We start from the raw sequence: 12,803 nt of genomic DNA, 5'->3' as shown, positions 1-12,803 counted from the left end.
ACTGACCAGAGACCCGCTCATGAAAACCTCCAGGCGCGCTGCTTCGTTTTTCAGGCAGCCGAATGGGAGTCTGGTCGGATTCATTCGGATCCGCTTCTCCGAATTTGCTCAGGACTGAAGCCTTGAGGGGTCTAGGTGGAGATTTGGGGGCCAATCCAGAGGGAAGTTCTGCTGCGCGAGATCCACTGAAACGAAGGTGGAGCCGCAGAATTTACCGCCGGGTTGGGTCCTTCGTTTCAATTTCCTCGGTTAGATCCGTTTTCCCTTGTAACCTCGGGCACAATCGGATTCTCTTCTAACCCCGTGGATACACGAGACCTCTCTTAACTCCGGATAAACGCCTGTGGCCTGAGTGTGTGCCTGGCCGCATCCTTGCAATCATAGCCATAAGAGCGGAAGAAGAACTTGCTGGATCAGGCCGAAGGCCCATCTTAGTCAAGCATCCTGTTCTCACAGTGGCCAGCCAGATGCCTCTTGTGGGAAACAGGATCTCAGCACAGGAGCCCCCTCTCCCCTCCTGTGGCCACTGGCGCACTCGGGACAAACACCAGCTCATCGTCCTCCCTGAGCTTGGTGGTGCCAGCATTGGTGTGGGAAATAGGGACATTCTGAGATCAAATCATAACCCGGGGTGGCTTTCGCTATTCCGGGTCTGTCCCTGGAAAATCGGGGCACTTGGAGGGTATTAAGTTCTGGTGTTATGAGAGAGGGAGAAACGCTCCCCCCCCCTATCCACTCTCTCCATAGGAAACATCTTACTTTTCTCTAAACCTAAAGCCTCCAAACACTGCAACCTTTCTTCATAGCGGATCTTCTCTACTCCATTGATAATTATGGTTGCCCTTCTCTGAACCTTTCCCACTTCCACAAGATCCTTTTTGAGGCCAGGTGACCAGAACTGTATGTGGCGTTCCAGTTGTGATGATTGCAGCAGAGATCTTGAAGGTCCTCTTCCCTCAAAGCACATTCTCTGCCACTGAGCCGCTTCACTTTGAAATAAAACAAGTTTCCAGACCTCATGGTTCTGAACCATGGGCTGATTTAATCAGAACTTGAGAAGCTGCCTCATCAGACCATTGGTCCCATCTAGCTCAGTGCTGTCTACACTGACTGGCAGCAGCTCCCCAGGACTATTAGACAAGTTCTAACCCTTGGGAACCTGGAGATGCCAGGGATTGAACCTAAGATCTGCTGCCACTGAGCTATGACCCTTCTCCTGGGGAATGGGGAGCACTTGGCATGAAATGAACTGTCCTAGGCCCAGGAGCCAAAGTCTGCTGTTGTTTCCTGGAAGACTTTGACATATTACGGTGATGTTTGGTTCACAAACACCAACGTGATTTCTCCTGTTACAGGTAGGTAGCCGTGTTGGTCTGCCAATTTTTTATTTTGTGATTTCTCCTGAAACAGCATGGAGGGGAGACCGCATAGCTCAACTGAAGGTGTTCCTTGCTGTCAAACTCCTCTACTGTTCTTCAGAATCAGTAGAAATCCTTAACATGAGAATTTAATGAAATCTTTAGCCTCCTTCCAGCATCTGTGTGTGTGTCCTTGACATTGCGGGAGGAGGATTGAGACACGCAAGACTCTCGCTAGCCCTAATGTTGTGGAAGCAGGTTGAAAGAACAAGGTCTGGTGTGTGGTCTGTGACTGTGTATGCAATCAAATGCCAACAGTGCCCTTCACCTCTCTGTATTGGACAAACAGGCCAAACCCTACGCCAAAGGATAAATGGACATAAATCTGATACCAGGAATCACAAGACAGAGAAACCAGTAGGAGAACACTTCAGTCTCCCAGGACATTCTATACAAGATCTCAAAGTAGCCGTCTTAATACAAAGGAATTTCAGAAATAGACTGGAAAGAGAAGTGGCTTAATTGCAACTCATTACCAAACTCAAAACCATGGAGAAACCTGGTCTGAAGAAAGAAATTGGATTCTTATCTCATTATACATGACAAAGCTATCTTTAGCCATCTCACCCCTTGCTTTTTCCTGTAGGACTAATTGCAGTCGTTAACAGTCATCACCAGGTTTTCCACACCCATCAGCCAATCCCCCATTCCCACCACCCTTCTGAGTAATACCCCTCCTCACTCTATCACTATATATAAGGGTCTGGTGACTTCTATTTCAGTGTATCTGAAGAAGTGTGCATGCACACAAAAGCTCATACCAAGAACAAACTTAGTTGGTCTCTAAGGTGCTACCTTAGAGACCAACTTATTTATGTCCAAAAAAACTAAGATCATGGCCACTGGTCGCATTACCTCCTGGCAAATAGAAGGGGAAGAAATGGAGGCAGTGAGAGATTTTACTTTCTTGGGCTCCATGATCACTGCAGATGGTGACAGCAGTCATGAAATTAAAAGACGCCTGCTTCTTGGGAGAAAAGCAATGACAAACCTAGACAGCATCTTAAAAAGCAAAGACATCACCTTGCCGACAAAGGTCCGTATAGTTAAAGCTATGGTTTTCCCAGTAGTAATGTAAGGAAGTGAGAGCTGGACCATAAAGAAGGCAGATCGCCAAAGAATTGATGCTTTTGAATTATGGTGCTGGAGGAGACTCTTGAGAGTCCCATGGACTGCAAGAAGATCAAACTTATCCATCCTTAAAGAAATCAGCCCTGAGTGCTCCCTCGAAGGACAGATCCTGAAGTTGAGGCTCCAATACTTTGGCCACCTCATGAGAAGAGAAGACTCCCTGGAAAAGACCCTGATGTTGGGAAAGATGGAGGGCGCAAGGAGAAGGGGACGACAGAGGATGAGATGGTTGGACACTGTTCTCGAAGCGACTGGCATGAGTTTGGCCAAACTGCGGGAGGCAGTGGAGGATAGGGGTGCCTGGCGTGCTCTGGTCCATGGGGTCACGAAGAGTCGGACAAGACTGAACGACTGAACAACAACAAAGGTGCTACTGGAAGGAATTTTTTTATTTTTTATTTTGTTTTGACTATGGCAGACCAACACGGCTACCTACCTGTAACTGTGTGGAAACTGTGAACTTTTGTGCACAACCGCAAAAAGCAGCTGCCACTGAGGAGGGGTTTCTGCCTAAGGTTTTCTCTGTGACTGTTTATGAACTATTTAATGTAGCCTTTCATTTATACTTAGGCTCTTAAAATGCTTTTAAGTCACATTGAGACTTTTTTTTCTTTTTCATTCTTGTCTCTTGTTATGAATAGTTAAACTTAGGAACTTGCAGGAGGCAGTGAGGGCCACCAACCAAGAAGACTTTAAAAGGATTAGACAAATCCATGGAGGAGGAGAGGGCTATTGATGGCTACTAGTCAGGATGTCTGTGCTCTGTCTCAGAATACCAATTTCTGGAAATTGCAGGAGGAGAGAGGTCTCTTATGAGTTTCCCATTGGGGCATCTGCTTGGCCACTGTGAGAACAGGATACTGTGGGATATGATACATAAGTAGCAGTCAAGTACAACATTTTCAGTACATGTGAAAAGGATCTAGGAGTCTTGGTAGACCACTAACTTGACATGAGTCAACAGTGTGATGCAGCAGCTAAAAAAGCCAATGCAATTATGGGCTGCATCAATAGGAGTATAGCATCTAGATCAAGGGACGTAATAGTACCACTATATTCCACTCTGGTCAGACCTCACCTGGAATACTGTGTCCAGTTCTGGGCACCCCAGTTCAAGAAGGATACTGACAAGCTGGAACGTGTCCAGAGGAGGGCAACCAAAATGGTCAAAGGCCTGGAAACAATGCCTTAGGAGGAACGGCTTAGGGAGCTGGGTATGTTTAGCCTGGAGAAGAGAAGGTTAAGGGGTGATAGGATAGCCATGTTCAAATATATCAAAGGATGTCATCTAGAGGAGGGAGAAAGGTTGTTTTCTGCTGCTCCAGAGAAGCGGACATGGGGCAATGGATTCAAACTACAAGAAAGAAGATTCCACCTAAACATTAGGAAGAACTTCCTCACAGTGAGAGCTGTTCAGCAGTGGAATTTGCTACCAAGAAGTGTGGTGGAGTCTCCTTCTTTGGAGGTCTTTAAGCGGAGGCTTGACAGCCATCTGTCAGGAATGCTTTGATGGTGTTTCCTGCTTGGCAGGGGGTTGGACTGGATGACCCTTGTGGGGTCTTCCAACTCTATGATTCTATGATTCCTTGTTTTCCTAGAGTGGACATGCAGGGGAATGTTGGTCCATCCAGTCACAAACTTCCTGTTTCCTCCTGGGCTGGGACAAAACTTCCTCTGCATGTGACTAAAGGTGGGTGTGACCTTACCTGTGCAGGTAACAAAACAAAAAGGCACACAGCCCCCCCTCTTTCTGTTTCTCCCCTTCTCCATCTAGCTTTCAACATGTGAGCAGAAGTGACTGCCTGTCTGCAGTCACTTGGAACTAACTCCCTTATGGGATAGTTCCACTTTTGTAACCTAAGTCTGTCTTCAGGGATCCAACTGTGAACTGAATGTATGTGAGTAAACTACTTTTATACTTTTAACATAAGATTGTCATGTCTATTCTTTTTAAGAGGGACAAGAAGGGATCTTAGCAGGAATCTTATACTGAGAGGCTCAAACAAGCTAACCGCTTTGTATTACAAAGGGGAATGCACTCTGCTAAGTAAAGGGATTTGCTAACACAAGTTAGGAAGGATATTATTTAACAATATGTCCACTCCTGCTTCCCTGAACATTCCCACAAGAGTGACTTGCAATGTGGGATGGGGTGGGGTGGGGGATCAGTGTGTCATGAAGAAATAGTCAGAAATCACAAATGCCAAGGAAATTGTGTACAATTGAAACTGAATGTTTTATTAAAACAACTTCAAAAACAAAGTGAGGTATTTTTTCCCCTTTTCATATTATCTTAACAATGAATTTTATACAATACAGTCTTCAGCTCCTGGCATGAAGGGACTGTGAAAGAAAGGGGAGGCTGGAGGTGGAAACAGGGGGAAAGGAAGAGGTTTCTCAAGCTAACAGGCTGTGAATGTCTTCCAGAAGAAGTAATTGCAACCGGCTTTGCGTTCTCTGGGTCCCAGGGCTGGGTTCAAGTTGGCCGATCTCTCCAGCTCCAGCCTCACCTCATCCTGCTCGGCTCCACGGGACAAATCGTCTGATTCCAGGGCCTCGTTGTCTGTCTGGCTTGGTTCTGAGAGCAATTCCGCCAGGAAATACTTGGCCAATTCCTTTGAGGAAGAAAGAGAGAGAGAGAGAGAGAGAGAGAGAGAGAGAGAGAGAGAGAGAGAGCTTGGCATATATATGGCATGATTCCTTGAAGCTCAGTGCCACCAGTATGTGCAAATGTCTGGCTCATACCAGATTTCACAGCGCCTTTATTCTCAATAACGATGGAACTCAGAGGTGGAGAATTAATACTCATTCCACATTTGTAAGAAATCAGTAGTTTGGTGTGGCAGCACCTGCACTTTGGAACTCCCTGCCTATTGACAGGAACCTGCACTGTACTCTTTTCAGCACCTGCAAAAAACATGTTTGTCTGGACAAACCTACCCAGATATTCAGACAGCTGGAGCATGTTTAAGTCTCTTTTTACTTCATTTCATTGCCAGTTTTACCTTTTGAATATCTTAAAGGGTTGTTTTGACTGATCTGATTGATTATTCTATTGCTTTATTCTTTTTGGAAACTGCTTTGAGGTTTTCTTTTAAAATCAATCAGTGTAAAGATTTTATAAAATAAATGAATGCACTATATCTTTGTCCTTTTGTCCTCCCAGGCTGAGATGCTCTATGGTTCACACTTTCATTTGTTGTCCTTGTAGTTGGGGGAAATCTTATTAAATGAATAAAATAAAATAAAATAAAATAACCTGTTGCCAAACACCCATTTGGGATATCTTCTGTTGTTCGTATTAGCTTTTTATATAACTGACGAGTGGAACCTCTATGGCCAGTGGCAGTCTACCTCTGCATTAAGGGGAAGGAGGTCTAGGGTCTGATCCAGCAGCTGCTACTGCTTCGAAGCAGTGCTAAGGAAAAGGGATTCTGCACCTGCTCAGAGACTCTCCGGTTTCCTTCTAGCTCTGTGACTGTCCCCACGGCGCCCTTCTCTCCCCCCCCCTCCCTCGGACTCCTGGGTCTCTTACCTGTTTCCCCGCCGCTGAGGCCAGCGACTTCTGCAGGAATTGCCGGAGCCTCGGGTCCGAGGGGGCGGCGGCCACGGTACTCAGCGCCAGGGCGACCGAGACGAGCAAGGCGAGGGCGCACTGGAGGCGGCAGGTCAGCATGCTGGCGAAGCCTGAGAGAGCGGCTCTTTCCCGGGGAAAGCGAGCGGAGAAAGGAGGCGAAGAGCGCGCGAGAGCCGGACGGGGCGGGAAGCGACGGTGGGGTGGCGTCTCCGCTCCTTGGGATCGATGCTACAGCTCACGGGGGGCGATCTTGGCTTCTGGGATCTCTACCGACGCCCCCCTTTTATAATGCCTTTTGGTGACGTCAAGGAAGAGGTGTAACAACACCCCCCTCCCCGAAAAAAATAGGAGCCCGGCGCTTTTTGACGCCCCATTAAGCGCGCGGATCTGTTACCCCCCAAGTGAGGGGGTTGACACACGTGTCTGCAGTCGGAGGACTGAAAGAAGAGGGGGAGGAGGAGGAGGCGGCATGGTGACGCTTGTTCCCACAGGACACGCAACGCACAAACACACAACGCATCCCCAAATCTCTTCGCTGGCCGCAAAGATGCGCGCTCGCAAGTCTGAACGCACAGAGGAGAGCTTTTGCCTGGAGGAGTGGGCGTCGGCTGGAGGGGAGGTTGAGCTGGGGGGCGTTCGCTTATCCCTCCTTCCCTCCCAATGGAGGAATTGGTATCTGCCGGAGCAGCTGCAAAGGGCAGGAGGTTGCTCTGTCCAGAGAGGGTGGAAATGACAGATTTCGTTTTTCAGGCAGCGGAATGGGAGTCTGGTCGGATTCATTCGGATCCGCTTCTCCGAATTTGCTCAGGACTGGAGCCTTGAGGGGTCTAGGTGGAGATTTGGGGGCCAATCCAGAGGGAAGTTCTACTGCGCGAGATCCACTGAAACGAAGGTAGAGCCGCAGAACTTACCGCCGGATTGGTCCCTTTGTTTCGATCTCCTCCGGATAGATCCATTTTCCCTTGTAATCTCTGGCACAATCGGCTTCGGTACACCAGCCCTCTCTTAACTCCGGATTAACGCCTGTTGCCTGAGTGTGTGCCTGGCCGCCTCCTTGCAATCATAAGCCATAAGAGCGGAAGAAGAACTTGCTGGATCAGACCAGGGGCCCATCTAGTCCAGCATCCTGTTCCCACAGTAGCCAACCAGATTCCCTTTGTGGGAAACAGGATCCGAGTACTAGAGCAATTCTCCCCTCCTGTGGCTTCCATCTGCAGGTATTCAGAAGCATCGCTGCCTCTGTGGAGGCAGGGCAGAGCCATCCTGGCTAGGAGCCATCCATAAGTCCTCTCCTCCTCCTCCGTGAATTTGTGTAATCCTCTTTTCAAGAGCCATCCAAGTTGGTGGCCATCTCTGCCTCCTGCGGCAGGGAGTTCCACAGTTTAACTGCGGTGCGTCAGGAACGGTTTCCTTTTATCTGTCCTGAGGCAACCGAATGGAAGTCTGGTCGGCTTCATTCAGATCCACTTCTCTGAACTTGCTTAAGACTTGAGACTTGGGGAGTCTAGTTGGCGATTTGAGGCCCAATCCAGCGAGAAGTTCTGTTGCGCCAGGTCCCCTGAAAGGAAGGGGAGCGAGCGCCCTCCGCGGGGCCGCAGAAATTACCGCTGGATTGGGTCCCCTGCAGCTTCCGCTTCTTTTCTAACTCCGCTGATTCTCAAGATCACAGATTTGTGTTAACTCCGAACTATCTCCTGTGGCGCGATTGTGTCCGCTTTCCTTTTCCCCCTCCTCATTTAATCCCCACAACAACCCTGAGAGGCAGGCGAGACTAAGAGGCTGTGACTGGCACCCAAAGTGAGCTTCGTGGCCGTGTGGGGATTTGAACCCTGGTCTCCCGGGTCCTAGTCCACACTCTGACCACTAGGCCACACTGGTTCTCTAATGGGGTCCAGTGGGATGGACTCCCTGGGTCAGCTTGCAGACAGGGTGGCAACTTCGGGCTGCGATCCTGAATATATTTCAGGATCCTCTCCTGAACAGTGAAGTTAACTTCCAAGGACGCACCCTCGGGATCGAGGGAATACTGTTTTCGCCTCTAGCCTTCTTCCAGGCGGATCATATTTATTCGGTAGTTAAGTCCTGCGAAATTCAGGAAAAATTCCCGATGCTAAAAGAACGTGTCCAGAACTACAGCTTAAATACTGTGTCCAGTTTTGGGCACCACAATTTAAGGAGGCCATTGATAAACTGGAATGTGTGCGGAGAAGGGAGACCAAGACGATCAAAGGGCTGGAAACCAGGCCTGATGAGGAACGGTTGAAGGAGTTGGGTGTGTTTAACCTGGAAAAGAGGAGACCGAGAAGAGATAGGATGGCCATCTTCAAAGATCTCAAGGACTGTCACATGGAAGAGGGAACAAGCTTGTTTTCTCCTGCTCCGGAGGGTAGGACTAGAACCCATGGTTTCAAGTACTGTAATAAGAAAGGAGTTTATGACTTAACATGCGGGAGGAAACGTTCTGACAGTAAGAGTTGTTTGACAGTAGAGATTGTGAATTCTCCTTCCTTGGAGGTTTTTAAGCAGAAGTTGGATGGCCATCTGCCCGGGACGCTTCAGATGAGATTCATGCATTGCAGGGGGTTGGACTAGATGACCCTTGGGATCCCTTCCAGCTCTACAGTTCTACGATTCTATTATTCTAATGCCAGGTCAGTAGTGCGGAATAGGCAGAAAGGAACCTGCTTTATACTGACTCAGACCAAGTGTTGCCTACTCTGACTGGCAGCAGCTCTCCAAGGCTTGAGGGGGCTGCGGTGGTATTCCCAGCTTTACACAGAGATGCTGCCAGAGATTGAACCTGGGACCTTCTGCACGCCAATCAGGTGTCCTGTCCACTAAGCTATGGCTTTAAAGGGGCGCTGAGGGGTGTAGCTGATCTACAGCCGAGGGTACCCCCCCTTTCACTCCGTCACCTAAACCGGAATAAGGAGTAACCCTGCGAAGCCGGCTCCAAAACTAAGCGCAATCAAGGCGCACTGAATCATAGAATCCTAGAGTTGGAAGAGACCACAAGGGCCATCCAGTCCAACCCCCTGCCAAGCAGGAAACACCATCAAAGCATTACTGACAGGTGGCTGTCAAGCCTCCGCTTGAGCGTGTGGAATCCCTGCCCGCAAGAACATACTAGATTATACAACAAGACACTAGACCTCGAGGACACCCACAGGAGCTGAATGTTGGGAGCTTCGGGTGGATAAAAGGAAGTATTCTTCATGCGGCTCAAAACCAAACTATGGAACTCGCTGCCACAGGAGACAGTGATGGACACCAACCTGGAGGACTTTAAGAGGAGATCAGGCAAATTCACTGAGGAGGAGAGGGCTATCGATGGCTACTAGCCATTTGCTAGTTTGGGAATTATTTGGGAAATATTATTCCCAAATACAGTATTGAGGCTGCAGTCCCAGAAGCCCATTTACGTGAGAGTGAGCCTTACTTCTGAGTAAACATGCCTCTGTGGTAGGGCTACATACCCAAGTGGCTTAGGACTGCGTACCCTGCTATCCCATATACACCTACTTGGAAATTGGGAAGGGAGAGAATAACTCCCGAGTAAGATGCACCCATGGACACAGCAATGCGTCCTCTCTCATATCGGGACTTTAGTTGGATCGCGCCCGTCAGTTATAAAAAGTAAGCTCGTCGGAGGCACTCCGTCCCCACTAATCGATCCTCTCCATCGATCCCTTTCTTTTCTTGAATCGATAAGGAACTGGCTAAGGGGAGGGGGGTCCCGGGATCAATTCACCTGTCTTCTCCAGAATATTTTAAGCCACCCCACTGTTCACAACTCCCAGCCTGCCCTTATGAAGTTTTGGCTTGCTGAGGCCCCGATCCACTGCAGTGCGCGTCACTTACGCACGCTTACTCGGAAGTAAATTCCACACAGCTCAGTCTCCAACACTCTAAATAAGCCTGCAGACAGTCTGAGCATTTCCAGCCTCCGTCAGCCAGGTGGCCATTCGAAGGGGATTACTCTGGAGAAAACAGATGGATCGTCTCAACAAGAGGAAACTTAAAACTGGCAAATCCTCCCCCGCGCCTCCAAGGAGGAGAAGCACTCATAAATCACAGGTGCTGGGGCTCACATCATTTAAGGGATTTTATTACTATTGTTAATATTATTGACCCTCACCTTTGTCTATTTTATCTAGTGCCAGATTCCAAAGCCTCTATTTTATGTCGGAAACGAAATTCTAAATTACTTGTGCTGTTTGTCTGCTTGTGTTGTTTGTTTTTCTTCTCCCTTCATCTTTTTAGTCCATTTGTCCTAGATCTCAGCCACTTGTTCGAAAGTAAACCCGCCCGCCTCGAAATCCACGTGTACTTCCCTGAGTAGGAGGATCGCAGCCTAAAGCGGCATAAAAACAGATTCAGTTGCAAAAAATTTTTTAAAAAAAATAAAAAAACCCCGACAATTTCCCTCCGGATTCTAACGGATGCGCACCTCAGGCGCAGGACTTTTTACTTTGCTCAAAGGAGAATTGGGGCATATTTGTCCCAGGTTGGTTATTTTAAGGTGCCTGGAAGGAACAGCTGTGTTCTTTTTCTCCCTTTGAAGGGGCTGCGTCCCGGGCCCCTCCAGTCCGGTGGCTTTTCCTCGAGGATATTCTGCAACCTGTCATGCATTGCAGGGGGTTGGAGCAGATGACCCTCTGGGTCTCTTCCAACTTACGGTTCTGTGCTTCCAGAGGTGCGGACCGCCCACACGTCATTGCGCTTTATTAGACCTTCTGCAAAGCTCCCTCGGGAGTCCTCGCACGACTGCTGTCCTCAGGGGGCGCTCCTGTGCTATACCCGCAACATAAGCGGGACCAACACCCCCCCCCCACAAAACCCTGTGATCCTTTATAGGATAAAAAAGTTACAGGGTTTCGGCAGGAAGCTCTCTGGCATGCTCCAGTCGGAAAGGAAGCAGATTGCGCCCCCCCCCCCAAGCTATCTAGGTGCAAAAGGGTCTCAAGAGCAGAACTGCGTGTAACCGCTCTGATAACATCAGGGCACAAATCATCATGAATGAGTAATAACAACAAGGATGTCTGGAAGGGGTACTGAAGCCACAACATACTGATAGCACAATCCTATGCATGCTTACAGATGTGGGTGGTGCCGTGGGTTAAACCACAGAGCCTAGGGTTTGCTGATCAGAAGGTCGGCGGTTCGAACCCCCGCAACGGGGTGAGCTCCCGTTGCTCGGTCCCTGCTCCTGCCACCCTAGCAGTTCGAAAGCACAAAGTGCAAGTAGATAAATAGGTACCGCTCAGGCGGGAAGGTAAATGGCGTTTCCGTGCGCTGCTATGGTTCACCAGAAGCGGCTTAGTCATGCTGGCCACATGACCCGGAAGCTGTACGCTGGCTCCCTGGGCCAATAAAGTGAGATGAGTGCCACAACCCCAGAGTCGTCCGCTACTGGACCTAATGGTCAGGGGTCCTTTTACCTTTATCTTTATGCATGCTTACACAGAGGTAGATGCTATTGAGTTCAGTGGGGCTTAGTGTCAGGCATGTCTGTCTAGGATTGCAACCCAAAGCCGCCATCATTTTCTGAGGGTGCTACTTGACATGTGACACAATTTGTGAATAAATGTGTTTTGGAGCAAGAGAATAATAGAACTATAGAGTTGGAAAGGACCTCAAAGGTCTTCTAGTCCAACCCCCCTGCTGTGCAGAAAGCTAAATGGAACAAAATGTCTCTTGAAATACATCTTCCATTGGTCTCATAGCCATGCCCTAGCTTTACTCAAACTCATGTTGTGGTTAAAACAAAATAAAATAAAAAATTCCTTCCAGTAGCACCTTAGAGACCAACTAAGTTTGTTCTTGGTATGAGCTTTCGCGTGCATGCACACTTGTTCTTCATGTTGTTGTTGTTGTTGTTGACATTTATGTTTACATCCCACCTCTCCTCTAAGGACCATGCCCTGATCCTGCCAACTTTGGCTGAACACTCATTTAAAGTGGCAGATAACACCAAGGTTGCAGGTTCGATCCCCTTATCAGGCAGCTGCACTGCAGGGGGTTGGACTGGATGATCCTTGGGGTCCCTTCCAACTCTGTGATTCTAGTATTCTATATGACCTTAGAACTAGGCTGCATCTTCTCATAATGGGCATTGCAGAGCTTGAAAAGGTTCAGAAAAAGGCAACCAAAATGCTCAAGGGAATTGAGCAATACCCCATTGAGGAAAGGTTGTAATATTGGGGGGGGGGTGTTAGTTTAAGGAGGAAAAGCGAGTGAAATGAGTGACATGATAGAAGTAAATAAAACCATGCATGGTTTGAGAAAGTGGACAGAGGAAATCTTTTTTCAATCTGGCCTGAATCTTCCAACATTCCTGAATCTTCACTGGATGTCTACGAATTCCAGTGTTTTGAGAGAGGGAGGAAAAACCTTTCTCCACCCACTATCTAGATGCCATGCATAATTTTACAGACTTCTATCATGTTGCCTCTTTCTCAGCTTTTCTCTTAAACTAAAAAGTCCCAAGCGCTGTAACCTTTCCTTATCGGGCGGTTAACCAACTCATAGAGGAAGCAACTAGTGATTTTGCGAAAGAGCAGCCCTGCTAAATCAAAACATGTCTATTATTATTATTATTATTATTATTATTATTATTATTATTATATGCTGCCCATCTGACTGGGTTGCCCCAGCCATTCTAGGTGGCTTTCAAC

The 12,803-nt window shown here is 48.2% G+C and overlaps 1 protein-coding gene across 1 annotated transcript; it reads right to left on the bottom strand.

Moving 5' to 3' along the window:
- Positions 1–4,827: 4,827 nt before the first annotated feature.
- LOC117046357 (somatostatin-like) lies at positions 4,828–6,341 on the bottom strand. The gene is made up of 2 exons (XM_033148153.1): positions 6,085–6,341; positions 4,828–5,164 (listed from the first exon to the last, which is right to left on the bottom strand). The coding sequence occupies exons 1-2, from the start codon at positions 6,223–6,225 to the stop codon at positions 4,952–4,954; spliced, it is 354 nt and encodes a 117-aa protein (XP_033004044.1). The 5' UTR covers positions 6,226–6,341; the 3' UTR covers positions 4,828–4,951.
- Positions 6,342–12,803: the final 6,462 nt, after the last annotated feature.

The sequence above is a fragment of the Lacerta agilis genome, chromosome 5 (assembly GCF_009819535.1).
Source record: "Lacerta agilis isolate rLacAgi1 chromosome 5, rLacAgi1.pri, whole genome shotgun sequence".
Taxonomy (NCBI): domain Eukaryota; kingdom Metazoa; phylum Chordata; class Lepidosauria; order Squamata; family Lacertidae; genus Lacerta; species Lacerta agilis.
Note: the sequence above shows the minus strand (reverse complement) of the source record. Positions and strands in the feature narration are given on the sequence as shown.